Source organism: Salvia splendens, chromosome 21 (assembly GCF_004379255.2).
Source record: "Salvia splendens isolate huo1 chromosome 21, SspV2, whole genome shotgun sequence".
Lineage (NCBI taxonomy): Eukaryota > Viridiplantae > Streptophyta > Magnoliopsida > Lamiales > Lamiaceae > Salvia > Salvia splendens.
In genome coordinates, this window is record NC_056052.1 from 20,939,144 (window position 1) to 20,960,159 (window position 21,016).

General features: G+C 35.2%; 3 protein-coding genes and 1 long non-coding RNA gene across 5 annotated transcripts; 1 reads left to right on the forward strand and 3 right to left on the reverse strand.

Annotated features, from left to right (window-relative positions):
• Positions 1–106: 106 nt before the first annotated feature.
• On the reverse strand, positions 107–2,557 carry LOC121783318. 2 transcript variants are annotated; one of them, XM_042181356.1, is made up of 6 exons: positions 2,369–2,557; positions 2,246–2,304; positions 2,005–2,159; positions 604–665; positions 451–520; positions 107–383 (listed from the first exon to the last, which is right to left on the reverse strand). In XM_042181356.1, the coding sequence occupies exons 1-6, from the start codon at positions 2,448–2,450 to the stop codon at positions 299–301; spliced, it is 513 nt and encodes a 170-aa protein (XP_042037290.1). In that variant the 5' UTR covers positions 2,451–2,557; the 3' UTR covers positions 107–298. The 2 variants fall into 2 exon arrangements, with proteins under 2 accessions (XP_042037290.1, XP_042037289.1); XM_042181355.1 differs by having other exon boundaries at positions 2,005–2,165; positions 2,369–2,553.
• Positions 2,558–7,378: 4,821 nt separating this feature from the next.
• On the forward strand, positions 7,379–8,994 carry LOC121784702. The gene is made up of 3 exons (XR_006046763.1): positions 7,379–7,516; positions 8,305–8,395; positions 8,859–8,994. It is a non-coding gene; the product is annotated as an uncharacterized LOC121784702 (long non-coding RNA).
• A 3,060-nt stretch (positions 8,995–12,054) lies between these two features.
• Positions 12,055–14,261, reverse strand: LOC121783644 (probable inactive receptor kinase At1g48480). The gene is made up of 2 exons (XM_042181782.1): positions 12,953–14,261; positions 12,055–12,880 (listed from the first exon to the last, which is right to left on the reverse strand). The coding sequence occupies exons 1-2, from the start codon at positions 14,133–14,135 to the stop codon at positions 12,330–12,332; spliced, it is 1,734 nt and encodes a 577-aa protein (XP_042037716.1). The 5' UTR covers positions 14,136–14,261; the 3' UTR covers positions 12,055–12,329.
• Positions 14,262–18,600: 4,339 nt separating this feature from the next.
• LOC121784537 lies at positions 18,601–20,010 on the reverse strand. The gene is made up of 2 exons (XM_042182695.1): positions 19,852–20,010; positions 18,601–19,769 (listed from the first exon to the last, which is right to left on the reverse strand). The coding sequence occupies exon 2, from the start codon at positions 19,203–19,205 to the stop codon at positions 18,816–18,818; it is 390 nt and encodes a 129-aa protein (XP_042038629.1). The 5' UTR covers positions 19,206–19,769; positions 19,852–20,010; the 3' UTR covers positions 18,601–18,815.
• Positions 20,011–21,016: the final 1,006 nt, after the last annotated feature.

Sequence of the window (21,016 nt, forward strand, 5' to 3'; positions counted from 1 at the left end):
GGTGCTTCATTGCAGGAGAAATTAGAAGCTGATTGCTTGAGAATGATTTGAAAGTGCAATCTTGGTGTGTACAAATGATACTAATTTTGATTATAAGCAGTAAAAGTGTACGAATAATGATACTGAATGTAAATAATAAAGTACATCATTAAAACCAAAGTTGTGGAGGCTATCTACTACATATAAGAATGAATGACTGCCTGCTTATTCTTGGTATTACTTGCTCTATTCTATAAGCAAATCTTGGATATGAATATTAATGAATATATATAACTAGAGTGAGGAGGAGGATTATTCATCATCTTGTTTTCAGGTCGTTGCTCTTCTTGTTGTTGATGGTGGTGGCACTCCTCATCAAGTGAGATGCTCTAGCTTGATTCATTCTGTTAAATTGATGTGATAAGAATCAAGATCTGGCATAGGCTAAGTAGATCTGAAATCGAGTTTTACCTGTGCAACCGCTTCTCCAAGAATCTGGCCAAGGTTGCTCGTCGAGCCATCGCCACCGTTGGAGTATGACCTACACCATCACCATTACAAATCAATACTGAAATATGTGTAAATAAAAGACCAATTGTCTCACGTCGAAATCACAACACGTACCTACTGTAGACATGCCGGTGGATGCAATGTAGACATTAGTTTCAGCCGACAGAGATATGTCCCTACAAAAAGTAATATTTCCAACTATAAGTTTCCACCCTATATATCAAACATGTGATTCATCATTTTATTATTATAAAATTGCATAGTTAACACGGATATACGGAAACATATGGATAAATCTTTTAATGTCGATAATGATAGACATGTGAGTAACATGGCTGGCCTATGATATTTTTTAGTAGGTTAATGTTGTCAAATGAAGGGATTAAATTTCACTTCCCTTTACTTATTTAATTCGATTGGGAAATAAGCTTCATAACCTTTACCTTAAAAATATAACATGTTTAAATAATCATAGTACTAAATGAGTATTATCATTGAAAAAAGTTTAGGCTATTGCACTACTATTGTCAAATATTCCCTATATTCCTTAAAAATAAAATGTTTTCCATGTTTTGTTGTGCTATTAAAAATAAAACGTTTAATAAAATGATAACGACGTCATTTATATTATTCCATCTCTTCTTAGTTTGATATTTCTTCATTAACTCACAAAACAATATAAAATTTTATGCCGAAAACTAACTATTTCATATTTATTGGGAAGGGAAGTTTTATATTGCTAACTCAATACTTAATTGTTAACTACAACTAAATAATAGTCATTAAATATTCAAATTAAAGGCCTAGATCATTAGTCTCGGAATGTCAATACGATCAACCAAAAACGTCAATAAGAGTATTAAGGTCAATTTATAGCAAATTAGTTGTACATAAGTTTTGAAAAATATCTCATAACTTTAAAACGTATATAACTTTCTCGATTTAAATTATTTTTTCGCACAATATATATCAAATTAAAGATAAATTCATAAGAATTCTAACGAGATCTCACTTGCATATGTTGCGATGTCAAAATTTGAAAAAAAATTTGAAAATTTTCAATTTTTTCGTACAACAACAAATGTTAACATGATATATAAAATATGTCAATATAATACATGTAGAATGTCAATATAAGCAATGTGTTAACATTCTCAAAGCATTCTGTTGGCATTCTCACATCATTGTGTTTATATTTTTGAAACACTATATTGACATTTTCATCCAAATCCCTAATTAGGTAGTTTTTTTTATTTTTTTCGATTTAATTAATAAAAATAAAAATTACACGTGACAAATTATAAACCACAAGTTTTTTAAAATCCTATGATCTTAAATTAGTCGTAGTTAGCAATTAAATGATGAGTTAACAATTGATCACTCCCCTTATTGGGAGTATATATATGTGTAGTTAGATAGATCTCGAGTTTGAGAGTTGCCTCTAAATTTATTATTAATTTGCCCATAAAAATAATAGAATATAGATCTCCCAAGATATTGGATTAGATTAGGGACCTTAAATTGGGGGTGGCATCATTGAGGTGGTAGAGAAATCCGGCGGCGGCAGGAGGGCGGAAAGCAGGCGGCGCAACCACAAGTAGGCTTGGATTCTCGTGAGAGTAGGAAGAAGATAGCATCTCATCACAAGCTGAATATTCCCATTTCTTCTTCTGTAACTACAAAAACAAATGCATAAGTCTCCAATCTAAATCACAAAATACAGAAAAATGAAAATGAAAAGAGTGGGAAAACACACATCGGAGAAATTGAGGGAAGAACTTGTACTGAGAGACAAAGATATCTCAACACCTCCAGCTGGAAAATCAAGAATACTGTGTTAATTTAATTCCATAAAATCCAGTAATAATTTGAAAAGTACCTGTATCTGAGATTGGATTCTTGAGATTCCCCTGCTCCAATTTGTACTTGGGAGAATTCAAACCCAGAAAATCTATCTCCATGATATAGAAATTAGGAAGAAGAAAGTGAGAGAGAAATGAAAAGCCAGAATAGAAAAGAAGAAATACAAATATTAATAATGGACATATTAGGGTGGGTGTGGGGGCTTGTCTAGACTCTAGAGAGGCAATGAATGGTTATCTTTAATAAAAGTAAAAAACACGTGCTGAGATGAACCAATGAATATGATAAAAAGATAAAGAAGCACCACATAAACTGAACCACGTGAAACTTTGCCACATTTATTTATATTTGAAGTTTCCACTACAACTCTCTCTCTTCAAAAAGAAATCGATCAATTGCAGCAGTACTACAAGCTATGTGTACATTCTTTGATGTATGCAACCAAGTTCAATTACGCATATTTTATGGCAAGGTGATGAATTCCAGATTTGCGCACTTCTCATGCTCGGTTTAACACACAAATTATACTAATACAATATTGCGAAAAATCAAAATTCAAAACTATAATTTGAGAAGAGATAATAAAATAAAACACACAATTATTAGTATTAATTCCTTTATGGGAGGAGGATATTACTTTCCGAAAAGAGTCTCAAAAAATAAGGGTAAAGTTTAGGGACTTATTATGATATTTTTTTTAATGTGCAACATACAAAATTCAGATCGTATTTATGTAGTTCACTCAAAGAAAAGCAATTATTCCATGAATGTACGATAATGCAAGGTATAGCAATGTACATACATTTTCAATAAGGTACCCAATAATTCTAAAACTATATAAGTGAGGGATAATGTGATAGGATGTGTATCCAATTCAACTGAAATTTTTAAAAGAGCTGTTGGCTTTTATAAAAAAACACGTTTAAATTGTTAAAATGGTCAATAATTCATATTGGCCAGTATTTTCAATGTGTAAGTGGAATCCTAATCTGGATTGATTTAATATATTTGAAAAGTTGGAATATATAGTAAGTGGTCAACTTACTCTGTAAATAGTCCAGATTGATTAGGCGTGTCTATGATTCAAAACCAGCACTCCTTCTAGTTATTTAAATTTTACCTCAATTTTATACCCTTTTTACTATTTAGATCGGAACGAGAGATGTGATCAATTACTAACTAAATTTTTAATTGCTTACTACAACTAATTTAAAATCATAAGATTGTAGAGACTTAGTCGTCTATAAATTATCATGTGTAGTTTCGTTTTATTAATATTTAAATTTAAAAAGATAAGAAAATCACAAAATTAGTGTTTTTTATTAAAAAAATGTCAATATACTGTATTAAACATATCAATACGATTCATTTAATATGTCAACACAATTTAGCATTGACATTGTATATGCTTTATATTGACATATTATCTTAACTGCGTTGACATTAAACTGTTTATAAAAAATACGAAAATTCTAGATTTTTTTTCAAATTTTGACATCGGAACATATGCAAGTAATATCTTGTTATAATCCCTATAAAATTATCTTTAATTTGATGTATATTGTGTGAAAATTTTTTTATTGAGATAGTTATAACAATTTAAAGTTTTGAGATATTTTTAAAAAGTTAGTTATAACTAACTTTTTGTTAATTGACATTAATATCATTAATTGACATTTTTTGTACACTCTATTGATATTTGTTCCTTAATGATATGCTACATACCTTATATGAGTTTCTTATGCGAGCATTACTCTCGTTTGACACATGTTAACGTTGTTCGTTTCGCTTTATTTATTTAGTTTAATTCTAATACATTAAAAAATGTTATTGAAATTTCTAATTTCACAAAATTAAATAAATCAAAGCTTGATTTATTATTTTATTAATTTATTTGAAATTATAGATAAAACGAGCAAATCGAACTTTGATTTTTATGAATTTTATGAAATTAGAAATTTCAGTAACATTTTTTAATGTATTAGAATTAAACGAAATAAATAAATCGAAACGAACAACGTTAACATGTGTCTAACGATAATGGTGCTCATATAAGGAGCTAGCATGCTCATATAAGGAGCTAGCACAAGGTACGTAGCATATCATTTCTTATTTAACCATATATGAGTAAGATAATATAATAAAATATAATGATGTTAGAGCATCCGCATCGCTGCTCGATGCGTCGAACGGCATCTATGCCGCTGGCGCGGCATTGTGCTGTCCGCCGCTATGCTCTTGCCGACGGCACGGCGCTGCTCAATGCATCTAGCACGTCCGTGCCGCTGAGCAGGGCGACGTGGCGTGACGGGATTGGCCAACGGCATAGTCGTTGGCATTTTAATTTTTTTAATTCAATTTTTAATTAAAAATCATTTTTAAATTTAAAAAAAAATCCACTTCCCAATAAATTATATCCGTTTTCTCACCACTTTTAATTTATTTTTCAATTTTTTCCCCAAAACTCACATTTTCATCTATATATACCCTCATTTCCATACAAAAAATTTCCCACCACACTACACAATTCTCATTTCAATTCTATCATCAATTTCTCAATCTTTCCAAATCCCAAGTTTACACACCATTCAAGTACCTCAACGCTTGGCTGGAGGTGCGTATTCATCCGAAGTATAAGGGAGGCGTATCATCCTCCTCCAGCTCCTCAGCAAACGGTCGAGGTCGGTATCCCTATCCGACGCCGGCGATGATGAGGTGGCCAACCGCCGCCGCGCCGCCCCCGCTCCCTTTATGCCTCTTCAACCCCCCATCAACTCGTTGTGGACCCTTTTGGCTCAACTCAATATGGCAGAGACGTCTCACATGTCACCCGAGCAACTTGAAGCACATCGGGCAATGATACGAGGTCTCCGACAAACATTGGGGATAGGGCCAGAGAACTAGTCTTCCACGAGGTATTTTTTAGCCTTTAATTATGTAATTTTTAATTTGTAGGATTTTAATTATGTAATTTTTATTTTTTAGGATTTTAAGTATGTAATTTTTATTTTTAAGATTTAATTATGCAATTTTTATATATTTTTAATTTGTAATAGTAGTTCGAGTATTTTTAATGTATTTTTATATTGTAGAAATATTTTTAGTAATTGAAGTATTTAAATTAAATAATGGAATGATGAGACACTTGAGCATTTCCTTGCGGAAGAGTATGAATATGAGTGTTGTGCTTTTGAGGAAGAGCAGAAAGTAAAAAATTAATAAAAGTGGGTGTCTAGGCCACATCCATCCTCTTTGACAAGAGCATGGATGAGGATGATGTAAATTGTAATTCATTCTATTAGACACGCATCACCTAGTATCGGTCCTATATTTATTATTAGACACGCATCACACAGTATCGGTCCTATATTTATTATAGAGTTTAATAAGCCATTTAATAATGTTCCGGTAGAATTTATACTCCAAATGGAAATAATTTTAGTTCTAAATTTTTTGCAAGGCAGCTATTTGGATCGATTCATGTAGGACAGGTTTAAAAGTTTTTGTGAATTGTTTTTAAATGCATCATTTAATTATTATTTGTTTTCCCCAGTAAATGTTGAATCATGTTAATTGATTGATGTATTTGAAGGTGAAACGCTACTCAATTAGTAAAAATTTGCCAAACAATCAAATAAATAAAATAGGTATATGTCTCGAAAAAAATCTTTAAAAAAATCCTCCCGCCCTATAGTGGCCAAATTAATTGAAAGGCACAATTCAAACGGTTACGTGTTTTAATTTCTACCAAATTTTGAGGTTGAGTTGCATAGGATAGTCGATATGGTCCATATGATTTGGCAATTGGCAATACAGTTGACACCTATACAATACGACAACGTTAGGCTTGGTTGGGTGAATTTATTTAATGTCTTTTACTTGAAATTCGTACAAATAGTGAAAAGCATATATTTTCATTATTTTTTCACTCTTTTCGTGTTCTATTTCTGGATATTAAAAAATATCTGACAACCATTTTTCCTATTACAATAATTATTGATATATTTTTAATAGTCGAGAAAGAGAAGACCATTAGTTTTGGGCCAATAATTTTTATCATTGGGCTGCCATTTTGGTTATGTATACTTATATATAATGAATATCCAATCCAGATTTCCATGTTTCGTAATAACAATTTGGGACTTTTGAAACAAATTACAATTTGTGATTAAAGCTATGTAGCAGGCTAGCTAGTATTCGAATTATATAGAAATTTGTAAACTAGCTGACTAGCAACTGTGGAATATATTATAGTAATAGGAATGAATATAATTTAAGAAATCTTATATAGTAATATTTCAATCAAGGCCGATTAATTATATAGGTAGTAGTAGTAGTAGTAATAAAGTTGAATTATTTAAATATTGAAGATTGGTGAGAGTTTTTTGACTTTTCTTTGTTAAATTCATAAGACAAATCGGCGAAGTAGAATGGAAGAAGAATAGATGAATGAAATTTTAATTCTATACATTCAGTGAGAAATTGTTTTTAAAAAGTGAAAATGAGATTATTTTCGATTGCTTCAAGATATGATGATTAGTAAAAAACAGTTACTACTCCACCATTTTGGGTCTCATAAAATTTGTATAAACATTATAGTATATAAAATTGAATAATTTAATGAATATTAGTATGTTTTAAAATTTCAGTATCGATTTATTTAAATTTTTTATTTTGTCACTAGTTCGAATACCTATATATAATTTTACGTGGATGTATTCAGATTAATGTGTAAAAAACTGTTAAAAATTAAAACCACGTGGATGTATTCATATTAAAGTGTAAAAAATTGTTAAAAATTAAAACTAATTCTATCCATTGATTAGTGGTTATCTGATGGTTGATATATGAGCCACTTGTAATTAAATTTAAAAATAAAAAATCGAAAAGGGTACGGATGGTATAGCACAAAATCAACAATTATTCATAGCACATGATTCACGTAAGATTTTTATTCTGGGAGATTTATTTTCCGTAATTATCACACATCACCACTAATATTCTTCTTTGCGCCGATTCTGGAGAGGAGAATTACTGTAGTTCTTCATCGCCTTCTGCTTCCAACAATTCGAGTAACTACAGTTGTTCATCGTAGTCGTCAATTCGTGTAGGAAATCGTTATTAAACCTGCCAATTCATCTGCAGTTGTGGACGATGGAAGAAGGTAGTTTTGTATTTTGTATTTATGATTTGTGAATACTCTTCAGATTTCTAGTATTGCTTGCATTTGTTTTATGGATTTGTGAATATTGTTCGTCATTTGATTGTAACGATGATGCACGCATATGATTTTTTAATGTACAAGCTCTCTCTGCATAATGCACGAAATAAGCCGTTTAATGTTTTGGTGTAATTGATTCCATACCCTTTGGGTTTAGCAACCCTTTGGGCTAGGTTGTAGTATTGATTGACTAAAGAAAACTTCACCAAGGCTAGGGAGATCAATCCTTTTCCCTAGGGTTTATAAATTCATTTGGCAATGGCAATTACCTTCACTGTCATAGAATTTATATTTTTACTCTTTGATTTTGGTTTCATATAGAATTTGATGTACGAATCTATTTTTTAATGTATATGCGTTCTTTGATTAATGTACGAAAGAAGTAGTTTAATGTGTGAGTCTAGTTGAATCCATACCCTTTGGGTTTCACAATCCATGGGGGTTAGGGCATATTATATACTAACAATTTCCTGTAATTTATGTTCGTATTTTTCTGTTTTTGGTTTCATACATATATTTATGTATGAATATGGTTTGTTAATGTATCAATCGTACACATTAATGTAAGGAACTGATTGAATGATGTAACATAACATGATGTGGAGATATTGCTTATTCATGTAACAGTGAAGGATGGTATGCACTTATGTACACTTATGCTTGTATAATGTATCACGAGTCAACACATTAATGTAGAGAATTTAACCTGTTATTTTTTGCTTTGTTTACAGTGTTGGTTGTACCCGAATGTTCTCAAGAGTTTATTCCGGTTGTTGGTCAGATGGTCAAATCACTTCACTACGTTGTTGCCTTTTATGACGTGTATGCCTGAGTTAAAGCTGGTTGTTGATATTTTTTATTTTCTGTTTCAAACTTTTAGTTTTAAACACTTGCTTCCGGTATTCATTTGTGTAGAAGTTGTTTCTGACATTATATTCAGGATTTCGTACATTAATATTTGAGTATTCTTTTTTTAAATCATCTGCATTACTATTAGTTAAGTTTTACATTAATATGCAGTACTAGTTCTATAAATTAAGAGATACATTATTATGTTGTAATAGTACATGACGCATGATTAAGATTTCATTCTCTGTGTAGTAATAAAAAAATTTATGCTAAATATTAATGTACACGTATTTTTTTACCTACAACATGGAAACATTATATTATGCATTTTTTACATTATTCATTATTTCACACATTTTGTACATTATACATTATGACATGCATTTTGTACATTTATCTTGAATATATTAGTTGATTAACTTAATTATTTTTGCAGCATCTTTATATCAACCAATACATCAAGTCCTTATGATGGCTATGTTTAAAAGTGACGGCGTACATTATTATACCATTTTCGTACATTATCTTATATAATTTTTGTTTGTATCCTTTGGGTTTTTGGTTTCACACAGATCATGATGTACGAATATGGCTTCATAATGTAAGAACGACTTAGTTTAATATACAAAAGATTTAGTTTAATGTCTTGTAGCACGTTGCATCCATACACTTTGAGTTTAGCAATCCATCGGGCTAGGTTGCAGTACCAACTGACTAACGAAAACTTCACCAAGAGCAGGAAGATAACTCTTTTCCCTTAGGGTTTAACAATCCATTTGGCTAAGGCATATTACCAACACTTTCCTATAATTTCTGTTTTTATCCTTTGATTTTGGTATCATACAGAACTTGATCTACGAATATGGTTTTGTAATGTACGAAAGACTTAGTTAAATGAAGAAAAGAATTAGTTTAATGTCGATGTTAATGTATGAAAATGGTATTTGAATGTATGAATCCCAGACATTAATGTAATTAAATTATTGAATAATGTATGTGCATATATAGTTACATCATGTTGCAGTGAATGATGTTTTGAAGTCATGTACAATTATGCACGTATAATGTAACATGGGATGGGAAAGGTTGCATTTCCTCCTCAAAGTCCTCATCACCAAGAATTTTTGGGGGCTTTGTACCTATTCAAAATATTGTATTGAGGAGATTAGACTACAGGCAATATCAAACCAAAGTACGAAAAGATTACACTATAAGAAACATCAAACAAAAGTACATCAAATAATAATATAGATAATCAAATGTATGTAATGTACAGAACATGTTCACCATTGTAACTCAAACTACCTTAATACATATTAATATAGCAGATATCAATGATTAATCTAATGTTTTCCATCAATGTACTTCTGAAAAATATCCACATAATAATGCAAGTTCAGAGGTAAATAATGTACATCTGGGATTGTATAATGTAGCAGTCTATATCAAAATAATGAACAACGATGTTTTGTTAATGAGTCGGTACTATACCCTAGCCCTATAGATTGCTAAACCCTTTAGGGGATAGATTTAACTTCCGCAACACATTAAACTCATTATAATCTATATTAATATGAATGTGACATATACCTTAAACAATCATACTCGTACATTAAATTCAAAGAAGTATTCACAACGATTGTTTGATAATCGTACATTAAATAACCATAATCGTACATTACCGAGTAAATGTATCAATTTGTGCGAATAATGTACACGACCTGAATGTAAAAAAAATTCAATTGGCGACAAGCATTCACCAACATTACGTTACAGTTGAAATCACACTTAGAAAGATGGTTTATAGTGATTTTAAGCACTACATCAAAGTGGGTTTCACCACTTTAACCACTTTAGATTCCCTAATGTGCAATCACAGGCGAATGAACAATGCAAAATCAATTGACAAAAGCTTCAATTTTATGGCAAAAACCAGAAACTCAACCAACGAAAAACCCTAATCCACACGAACAAACTTAGAAATCAAATTTGACACCACGTAATGTACCAAGACAATCAAATAGCAGTTTCTCAAATTTGAATCTACCAGAATTTGAAGCAAACTTAAAGTTTCGGCCTTACCTTTCATCCCACAGTCGAAATCAGATGTTAATTGAAATGCTTCCGTCGCCGAAAATGAATTTGGTGGGTATACACCGGGATTCTGTCATCGTGATGGACACCGATTCGCCATGACAAAGGTCGTTCGTCGAGATGAGGGTAGGTAGAAGAAGCTTCGAGTGAGGCAGCGACTAGGGTTAAGTAGGATTCCTACTGAGGGAGGAGAGAGGGTGGAAGTAATGGGGAGAGAGGGTGGGAGGGAAATGAAATGACGAGGAGTTGAAATCCCGTAAATGACGCACCTGCTAATTAGAAACCGAACCGTCCAATAATGTTATACCAAAATTGTCCTGCTATGTACGAAACTAATATCATAATGTACCGTCTACCATTTAATCAAAGCCATTAGATTAATAGACCCAATGGTGTATATTAGTCCTATGTTTTATACTAAGGTGTGAAAAGGAGGGGTCATGCACCCTACTTTACATATGTGATATGTAGATAAATAGTAGAGGCTTAGTCCCTGTGTCGCTTGATTTCCATTGTCTTCTTTTTTTTCAACTAAGATATTTATAAAGCAAACACTTTTATTTAATAAAATGCTAATTATTTCAAATAGAACCCTTATAACAGCTAGCTCCTACCGGAATCCAGCCAAAATATTGTTAAAACTTTCAAAGACGTGAACCCACGTAAAAATCAACAATTAATAAAAATAAAGATTAGCATTAATAGCTATCATGTTGGAATGGGAAGATAAAATCAGATAATATCTGCATAGAAGGGGATTGAGGATTTATTCAATTAAGCCAATTGAATGTAGTCATAAAAAATTTTCTGCGTATTTTTCAATTCAATTCTGCGTATTTTTCAATTCAATATTTATTTCCGAGTCTCAATTTTTATTTTTAGCATGTCCCACGCCAAACGAAACGTTACTCCAAAGTCCCAACTAAGTTAAACTTGGAATGTAAAATCTAAACTAATAATCACTAGTACTATCATGTACAATATGAAAAACATTTTATTTTGTTTTGTTTTTACTTGTGTTAGTATCAAATTATCTCTACTACAACTAGATTGCCAAGATACATAGAAAATTAATAAAATATTGCTTATATAACAAAATTGAAGTAAATTATTACGAAATTATTTTTTACTAAGAATGCATAAGTTTATAAAATATCTTATTATAATTGAAAATTACCATTTTTCAGAATTTGATAACTTAGAAGTTCATCAAAAAATAAAATTTAGAATATCATCATACTACAATTCAAAATTGTCGTTGCACTTATTTCCTTTCTGGGCGTCCCAAGTTATTTGCACTATTTCCATTTTTAGTAAAAAATTTCACCTACAGCCGTAATATTTGACTTTGCTATACACTCATTCCTTAATCTCCGTGCCGAAAATTAAACGTGCGAGTAGTGCGGGACGGAGGGAGTATTATATTAGATCTTTCTTTTGAATAAATCGCACTCCCAATCTTTTAGTTGAGGCCATTTGAGAATGCTACTCAAACTCAACAACTTTAAAGAAACATACATTTCGATTGATTCCAAAACTTAGAAAGCAGTCATTTATTGAAAATAAATCTTGAATCGATTGGATTGGATTGTATAATCCCAGAATAGCTGCTGCTAACTTATAGTATCAAATTATACTAGGAAATCTCCTCTGCAGACTAAAATAGTACTCCATTTTTATAAAAAAAAAAAAAGTAAAATAAAAAAGGGCCTAATTCAGAGTGGTCCGGTCCCCAAAAGATGAAGAGAAAATGTGTAAATAAGAAGCAGCAAAAGGAGAGAAAGAAAATGTAAGAAATAGACAAGTGATGAATTTATGTGTGTGAGAGGATATTGGGAGCGCAGAGGAGGTGAATGTGGGCGGCAACCTCCGGCATAGAGGGGCGGTTGTCCGGGTAAGGAAGGGTGCAGTGAAGCCCAATCTGCAGCATCTTAACCATATCCCCTTCCACATTCTCACTCACTACCTCTTCATCCAACACTTTTGAGGTCCAGTCCTGTTTCACAACACACCTCACCCACCTCGGCAGATCCACCCCCTCCTTCCCCGTCACCAACTCCAGCACCACCACTCCGAAGCTGTACACATCCGCCTTCTGCGACACTCTGTGAGGCTCCGTCACCTCCGGTGCCCTGTACCCCGTCACTCGGTTGCTGGGGGTCGCGCTCCCCCCAAGCTGCGAGAGGCCTGTGTCCGAGACACGGGCCTCGTACGACTCCGTGAGGATGATGTTGGACGACTTGATGTTGCCGTGGGACGCGGTGGGCCCCTGCGAGTGGATGTACGATACCCCTCGCGCTGCGCCCAGCGCGATCGCGGCGCGAGTCTCCCAATTCAGCGCCCTCCTCCCACCCTCCTTGTTTCCTGCAAAGAAAAACAAGTTTCAAACTCATTTATTAAACTAATGTACAGTCGACGATCCTAATATAAACTGACCATGCAGGAGTGCAGACAGGCTCCCCATGGGCAGGAAATCGTAGACCACGAGCTTTTCGTCCCGATCGAAGTAATAAGCCCTAAGAGGGACAAGATTCAGATGATCCATCCTCCCAATCTCTTCCATCTTCCCTCTCAACTCCATCTCCCCCATCTTCACGTCTCTCAGCCGCTTCACCACCACCGCAATCCCCGTTTCCAGCACCGCCTTGTACGACGTCCCGAACGTCCCCTTCCCCAAAACCTCCGCAGAAGCTCTCAACAATTCCTCCAAATCAAAATTCCACCCTGTCTTCTCAAAAAACACTAATCCCTTATCCCTCCCCTTTCTCCCCATCGCCGCCGCCGCTGCCTCCATGTTTTCAACTTCTTTCTCTTTTCCATTACCAGCTGCCATTCTACACAAACAGAAAATCAGGAATGAGATAAGAAAGAATCCGATTACGGAGGCGATCACGATGCCGGCAATCGCCCCGTCAGAGAGCTTCTTCTTTCCTTTCTCATCGCCGCATGAATCGAGAGGGGCCCCACAGAGTGAGTTCCCGACGAAAGAGGCTTTAGGTTTTCCAGCGAGCGCGGCAGGGATCCGGCCGGTGAGATTGTTATTGGAAACATCGAATTGAATCAAGGCGGGTAAGTTCAATTCAGGAATTTCTCCCGAGAAACGGTTGTTTTGCAGAAACAGCGTTCCCAAACGGGTCAAGTTGTTGAACGCCGGCGAAATCTGGCCGGAGAAATAGTTATGCCCCAAATTCACGCGCACGAGTGATTTGACGTAGAAGAGAGAACGGGGGATCCCGCCGGTGAAGAAGTTGTTGTGCATATAGAGGTTGCGGAGGGAGGTGAGGGAGGAGAAGACGTCCGGCGGGAGGGGGCCGGAGAGGGAGTTGAAGCGGAGGCTGAGCGTCTGGAGATGGGTGAGGTTGGAGATGGTGTTGGGAGGGAGGCGGCCGGAGAGGCCCATCCCGGGGAGGCGGAGCTCCACGACGGAGGACATATCCGGCGAGCAGAGCACGCCGGCCCACGAGCACGGGGAGGCGCTCGAGAGGTTCCATAAGAGGACGCGGCCGCCCACGGCCCTGCGGAGGGCGACTAGAGCGGCTCTGTCGGAAGCGATGTCCGACGTGGCGGAGGGAATAAGAAGGAGCACGAGGAAAAGGTGGTGGAAATTGAAGAGCACCATTTTTCAAAACTTAGCCAAATCAAGGAAGTTTCAGGTGGTCTGAGCAAATCTTCATGTCTCAAAACTTACACTCACAGAGAGAGAGAGAGAGAGGCGAATGTAACGGAATAGAGAGTTGTGAAATGAATCGTGTGTACCTATTAGAATACATTGAAAACATTTAAATACGAGTATATTTGCCAACTCTAACATATTTATTCCCTTTGTGATTTTATAAATCAAATAGGCCTTAGTTAGGTCAAAGGAAATTCTCATCACAGAATATACATGGAATATGTATCTCATGGTAATTTGGAATGTATATTGGTTTCTTTTTCAACAAAATATAGTGACATTTTTATATGTTGTCACTGTTTTAAGTATTATGTATTCCTTGTGGCGGACTTGAGCATAGTGCGGTCTTTTTCTTTGGCTTTTTTATATTTTTTTAATTATAACTAATTAATTAATTTGTCTAATAAATAACATCCTACAACAACACTTTCTTTCTAATGTTTTCCAACTAACTAATTTGCAAAATCGAGAAATGCTGTTGGAAAATTCATCAGTGATAGCAACAGCATTGATGTATTCTATTTCTATACAAGTATAACTGAATATAGATATTGAAAGAGATAATAAAAGAAAAAGGGATATTGACACCTATTACCATGGAACTTTTAAAAAGTTGGGTTTTTCCACGAACTTCGAAATTGGCAAATAATATCACGAACTTTATCCCGAGTTTGTTATTTCCCACCAATGAATAAATTCCGGCTATATTAATAGATTGAAGAACAAATTTGGAGGGTTTGCTTCAAGAAAAACTATTCTCAAATATTGAAAATCTTGAAACTCTCGAAGTTGTTGTCGAGAAATGACGAAAAAAATTTGTATCATGATATTATTTGCCGGAATTTTTTCATTGGTGGGAAATAACAAACTCGGGATAAAGTTCGTGATATTATTTGTCAATTTCAAAGTTCGTGGAAAAAACCCAACTTTTTGAAAATTTCATGATATTAGGCGCCAATATCCCAAGAAAAAATGATACTCGTTGTAGGTGATTATTATAATACTCTCTTTGTTCATAATCATTTTGCCAAAATGAGTTATGTATTTAGTTGAATTAGTTGTTAGAATGTGTTGTCGATGGAATACCGAATACAGATACGTACTTTCTATAGTATTTTCTTTATATAGTTTAGAGATTAGGAGGTTTTTATAATAGATGAGATGAATCGGAAAAAATTGCTACAAACTAATAATGGATAGACCGAGTTATATTGCATTATTTATGGACTATATAAAAGCCATCATATAATATTAAAAGAAAAGTTATCGAAATAGTAGTAAGATAGATTTTTTGGATGGATAATTTAAAATCAAATTTATTGATATTACTCCATATGACTATTATCAAAGTACACGCATTCGTCCAATAATGCAAATATTATTTTTTTCATTTAATCAAAACCTGCAAAGTGTATTGACACGAATTATAAGGTAGTAGTGCTATGTAGTAGAAATAAACTAATTAATGGAGTACGTATAAGAGTATAATTATGTGAATAATAATTGGAAAGGAAAAGTCATGGTGATAAGCATGTGTGTGAACAACAAAGCTTGCAAATTGGAGGAAAAAAAACGTAAAAACTGCACTAAAGAGATTTGGAACATTGGACCAGATGAATCTTAAAGACAATTTGAAACCTATTGATCAGGTAGTATAGAAACATACATTGAATTTTAAATATGCATAAGAAAATACTCCATCCGTCCCTTAAATATTGTCCCACTTTGACCCGACACGAGTTTTAATAAATGTAATGAAAAGTGAATTGAAAAAGTTAATGGAATGTGGATCCTACTTTTATATATTAGTTTTATAAAAAAATGTGAGTAGAAATGAGTTAGTGGAATATGAGTCAACTACCAAAAATGGTAAAAAGTGAAATAAGACAAATTTTGTGGGACAGACGAAAATAGAAAAATGAGACAAACTTTTAGGGACGGAGGGAGTAATAGAAAACGTTTAGATTATTGAAGGGACGATGGTCCCCAAAGACTAATTGACTAAACATGGCTCTGTTTAGATTTTGTTTTGATTTCTATATTAGTTAATTCAGTCCGAGCCACGGTTAACCAATGATGATTTTTATTTTAATCTCCGAAATTTGTAGATTTTGAACCGATATCTTACTATTATATCTATAATTAAACCGAATCAATAACATAAAATGCAAAGATTATTTTTTGAGATTATCTGTAAAGACAATAATGAGTGTGCATATGTTGATGTATTCATAATTCATACGTTTAATTGAATATAGTTTTCATTTCCTGATCATGAAATATCTTCACATAATAAACACAATGACTTCAAATAGCAGGTTTCATTTAATTAATATAAATGTGATTGTTGGAATATAAAAATAATCTACTGAAAAAATCAGCAGGTTACATTTACTTAAATCATGGAGTAGTAATTAACACTAAATACTTCTAACCAAATTGATAGTTGCGCTCTCCATTATTAAAAATCATAATTACTCGGACTCATTAGGAAATTCGATTTGATAGCGTTAGTAAAGAATGAATAACCAACCCCCTAAAAAGGAGTGAATGATAAAAGTAATTAAATATATGGCTAATCCACTGAAATCCAACAAGATAAACTCAAAAATAAAAGTTCAACAAACATTATTTGCTTAAAATAACAGCCACCAACCTGACCGGCACAATATTATGAAAAATTGGTACACATTTCTTTACTTTTTTTAGTAGGTGTCAAAATCACAACATTGAAGTCATCCAAAATATAAAAATTCAACACACCAATCTTTTATGGTTAGAACAACTCAAAATTACTGGCAAATGCCTTTCAAACTTTAAGTAGAGATGGCAAAAACAGGCCCAGCACAACAGGCTCGCCTGGTTGGGCCAATAAATTTTAGACAGAGGGATTGCAGCCCAACCCAGTGCAGAATGGCGAAAAGCCTGATGGATTTGGGCTGGCCCAGAAATCAACAATAAAAACTCGGTAGGCGCTCGAGCCGGGTTAGAATCACATTATAAGTAGTATGCAAGATCATACAAAGAACAACAATTTCAGCCCTGAGAGTAAACCATACGATCCACGAAAAACATATTTTCATATATTAGCTTGTTATCTGAGAGAAGCCAATGTCTCTTTAATAGTTCATGAGAATTTCAGAACAATTACCAGAAGAAGCACCTAGTTACCCATTTCCTTTTTCCATAATCATACCCACCATGTAACCAACCTGGTAAATCGGACCAACTTTAGTATCTTCTCAAGCATCAAACAGTAATTCATAATTTGTTCCAGAGTGGCTTTTTAAGCAAACTTGAACCCATTTTAACACTTGAAAAGATATTAGCGGATCATCTAGTCCGAATCATCATCTTGTGAGGGTAAATCAAGCTAAAACTCATACAGAGGTTTCCTTTCAAAGCATCAAGTAAAAATACAGCCAAGAGACGAGAAGAGGAACAAAATCCTAAAGAGAACAGCACAAATCAGAAGTATAAACCATCGACCTAACACTTGATGACCTTATAATCATCATTTTCTCGATGATTCACCCGTCAGTGTTACACTTCCGGTGAAGGCAAGGTTAACTTTTCCTACAATGAGTTGCATAAGTTGCTGGCACACTTCTGGGTAGAACATCGTGCGTGAACAATTAACAATCCAGGAAAGTTTTCAGGTTTACAGTGAACCAAAATAACAAGAAGAAAGGTTAAGGCACTCCTATATAGGCTTGTTTATTTTAAGTTGCTACTAAGTTCTAAATAATCAAGCACATTTAATAAGAGCAGTAAGACTTTAAACCCTTTGATCTAATCCTAGTCATCAGAGCAAGGTTGGGGTAGGCCTAATTCAATAAATGTGACTGGTCAACAAAAGCACAACGATACAAACTAAGATAGCTCCCAACTGAAACAATATCTAGCACTATGGTGAAACTACCATTGAAGCCCTGCACCATTAATGAATACTCATATCCAACACAACTTTAATTGATCATGCCACATCCATTGCTAGAACTACGATTCATAAAAGTCACCTAATCTAAAATACATACTAAACAATTTCATAATCCAAATCCAACAATAGCTTCATGCTTTGGCAACCATGTTGGATTTGCAGAAGTAACAGAGATTCTTCTTTTAAAACAGAACACAAATGCCTAGTGATCATAAGAGAAACACAAATTCTCAGCACTCTAGTTGAGATCCAAAGAGAAACACAAATTCTCAGCACTCTAGTTGACATCCAATAGCAATGAAATACGCATTAACCGTAGAGTATATATCGTTAGCCGATCACCTCAACTGGTATAATTCATAACAGAAAATAAATAAATAAATAATTCAACACCAAAACATGGAACTTAGTTTCTATCAGATCAAACCAACAACGAGAATCAGAAATTCAGTGATGAAAGCAATCACAAGATAGCAGGGAACAATCAAATGTAAAACCATCAATATTAACTAGGGAAATGTACTTGCAACTGAGATTCAAAATGAAGCATACACCAACAACAAAACGAAAACACAGACCCTAACAATTACGACGCAAAAAAACTCAATTAACCACTAAAACAGCCCGTAACAGAGATAGATGTATAATACCAACATAAGAAAAACACGCGCAATTTCATTTCCGAATCATTCCCGCTTCTGACTCTCGATCCTCTTGTTGAGAAGATCCATCTTGACGATGAGCCCCGTGACGGAGTAGAGAAGCCAGTAGAAGATGAGCGCCGAGGCGATGAGGAGCGCGTTGCGCTGCGATTTCATGATGGATTTCTGGTGGCGGAGGTGCTCCGATGGGGAGCAGGAATCGGAGTCGCAGGTGGGGCGGGTCTCGTACTTCCAGTAGATATCCATGAGCAGGAAGAGGCAGAAGGGGACGACGGCAAGGAAGGGTTTGAGGAGACTCCGGGTCACGGTGATCAGCCCCTTCCGTAGCGGGTCAAGGCCTGGGAGAGTGAGGAAGATGAGCATGATGGCCTCTGCGCCAGCGGCGTAACCGAGAACTACCCATTCCAACGCCATTGACGGTGATCTGAGAGAGATGAAAGGGAATTTCGTAGAAAGATAAACTAGGCAGGGGGTGGGGAGATCTTAAATTGGGAATGGTTGCAGCGGTGGATGATGACTTCGTTAAGCTAAGTACCTTTGAATGGGCCTATTGGGCCTATTATTCAAATATCATGGGCGTTTTAGGCCTGTGATGATCCAATACTATTTCTTTTGCAAAAATTAATAAAATCCTATGATGTGTTTGCTAAAGTAGTCAATAAAATTTAATCTTGTGATAAATAGGATAGAAAATGTAGTGTAATATGAAATCATTCAAATTTATAAAGAAAGAAAAAATGATGATGGTGAAAATTCACGGTGAAAATTCAGAGTTTGCTAGTAAGGTTGATGTTCCTGAGGTTTGTTGGTTGCATCTTTGGGTATAATCACGCCGTTGTCGATCTGCGCTTCACATCTTCAGGCAGCTCAATCGCCTTTCCCATTTTCCACGTCCCAAACGATGTCTTTCTCTTTTCCCTCCCCAAATTCAGCTTTCCCACCTTCACCTCTAATGACGAGTATATTCCCCTTCTCAACCTTCACTTTCACATCCTCCTATGTTAGTTACCAAATCGAATTCCAATTAAGTGAAAGAAGCGGAGACAGAGACCAAACTGACCAGGAACGTTGATTTTGAACCAGTCAAGGAGAGCCGTTGATCTGTGGGAAGGGATCGCCAAACACAGCCATAATCAAATCACTAGTATTTGTATTTTTAGCTGGGTCTATGAACTGCTACTTAAAATGATAAGCTCTTCAAACCACTCTCGAAGCTTCCCAAGGCATATCCATCTATTTGGACTTCTATTATATTCTAGAGAATTGTAAAAAAACTTAGAAAGAGTTGGGCCTAGGAAGAGACTGAATGATATTCATAAACAATACTTACATTCTACATAGTTGAAGTAGTGACTAGTGAATACATCGAACCAATCGCCACTGTCCACCACTGCCCGTGCGTCGTTCTACCTGCGGGGAACAGCCATCCTGTTTGGAACCGGACAAGTCACATCCCTATCAGCCTGATAGAAACCCGTACATGAGCCGCCAGCCCCGGCGCCACCATCTGTCGTCATACCAACCACCACCCAATCAACCTACCGACCCCATGGATTGGCAACAGCCGTACCAACCCCGCCGCAGCTACCACCCGTCTGGAGAGCCACAGCAGTTCGACCAATCTCCGAGTCACCACACAACGATGCTGCCTGCAGCTGCCCGGACCCGATCCGGCTCTGTGCTCCTGCCTCAAAAGTCCAAAAAGTTAAGGGATTCGAGGCAAAAGCGTGGTCTCCCCAATAATCCCGAACTCATGGTTCGATTAGTCACGCCTGTCCAACAAGCAGCCTTAGACGAATACAACGAGAAATTGCGTATTTATAGATTGAAGCAAGCCGCCCTTCTCGCCCGCGTGAATGCATTATTTGAGGAGAATATTGATGACGATAATCTAGCTGAGGATGTTCCCGACAGCGTTGCTCACAATGGGGGTGCTAATATTGTTGTATCAAATGACGAGTCCCTGGAAGAGATCGTCAAGACCGACAATACGCCACTGCAAGTGCTCGTCGGGGCATATGATGAGAAGATTGATGATATTAGTGTTCCAACACATAAGGAATTGGAGATGAAAGATGATGTAGCGACTTTGCTGGAGAAAGAAAATAAAGCCGAAGCCCTTCGATCTAGTTTAGAGCCGAAAGAAAAGGATTTATGTGTGTTGAAGCTGAACAAGAGAGGGAGCATGGAGAATCAGAGCCTTGTTGATGACATCGAGGCTGGAT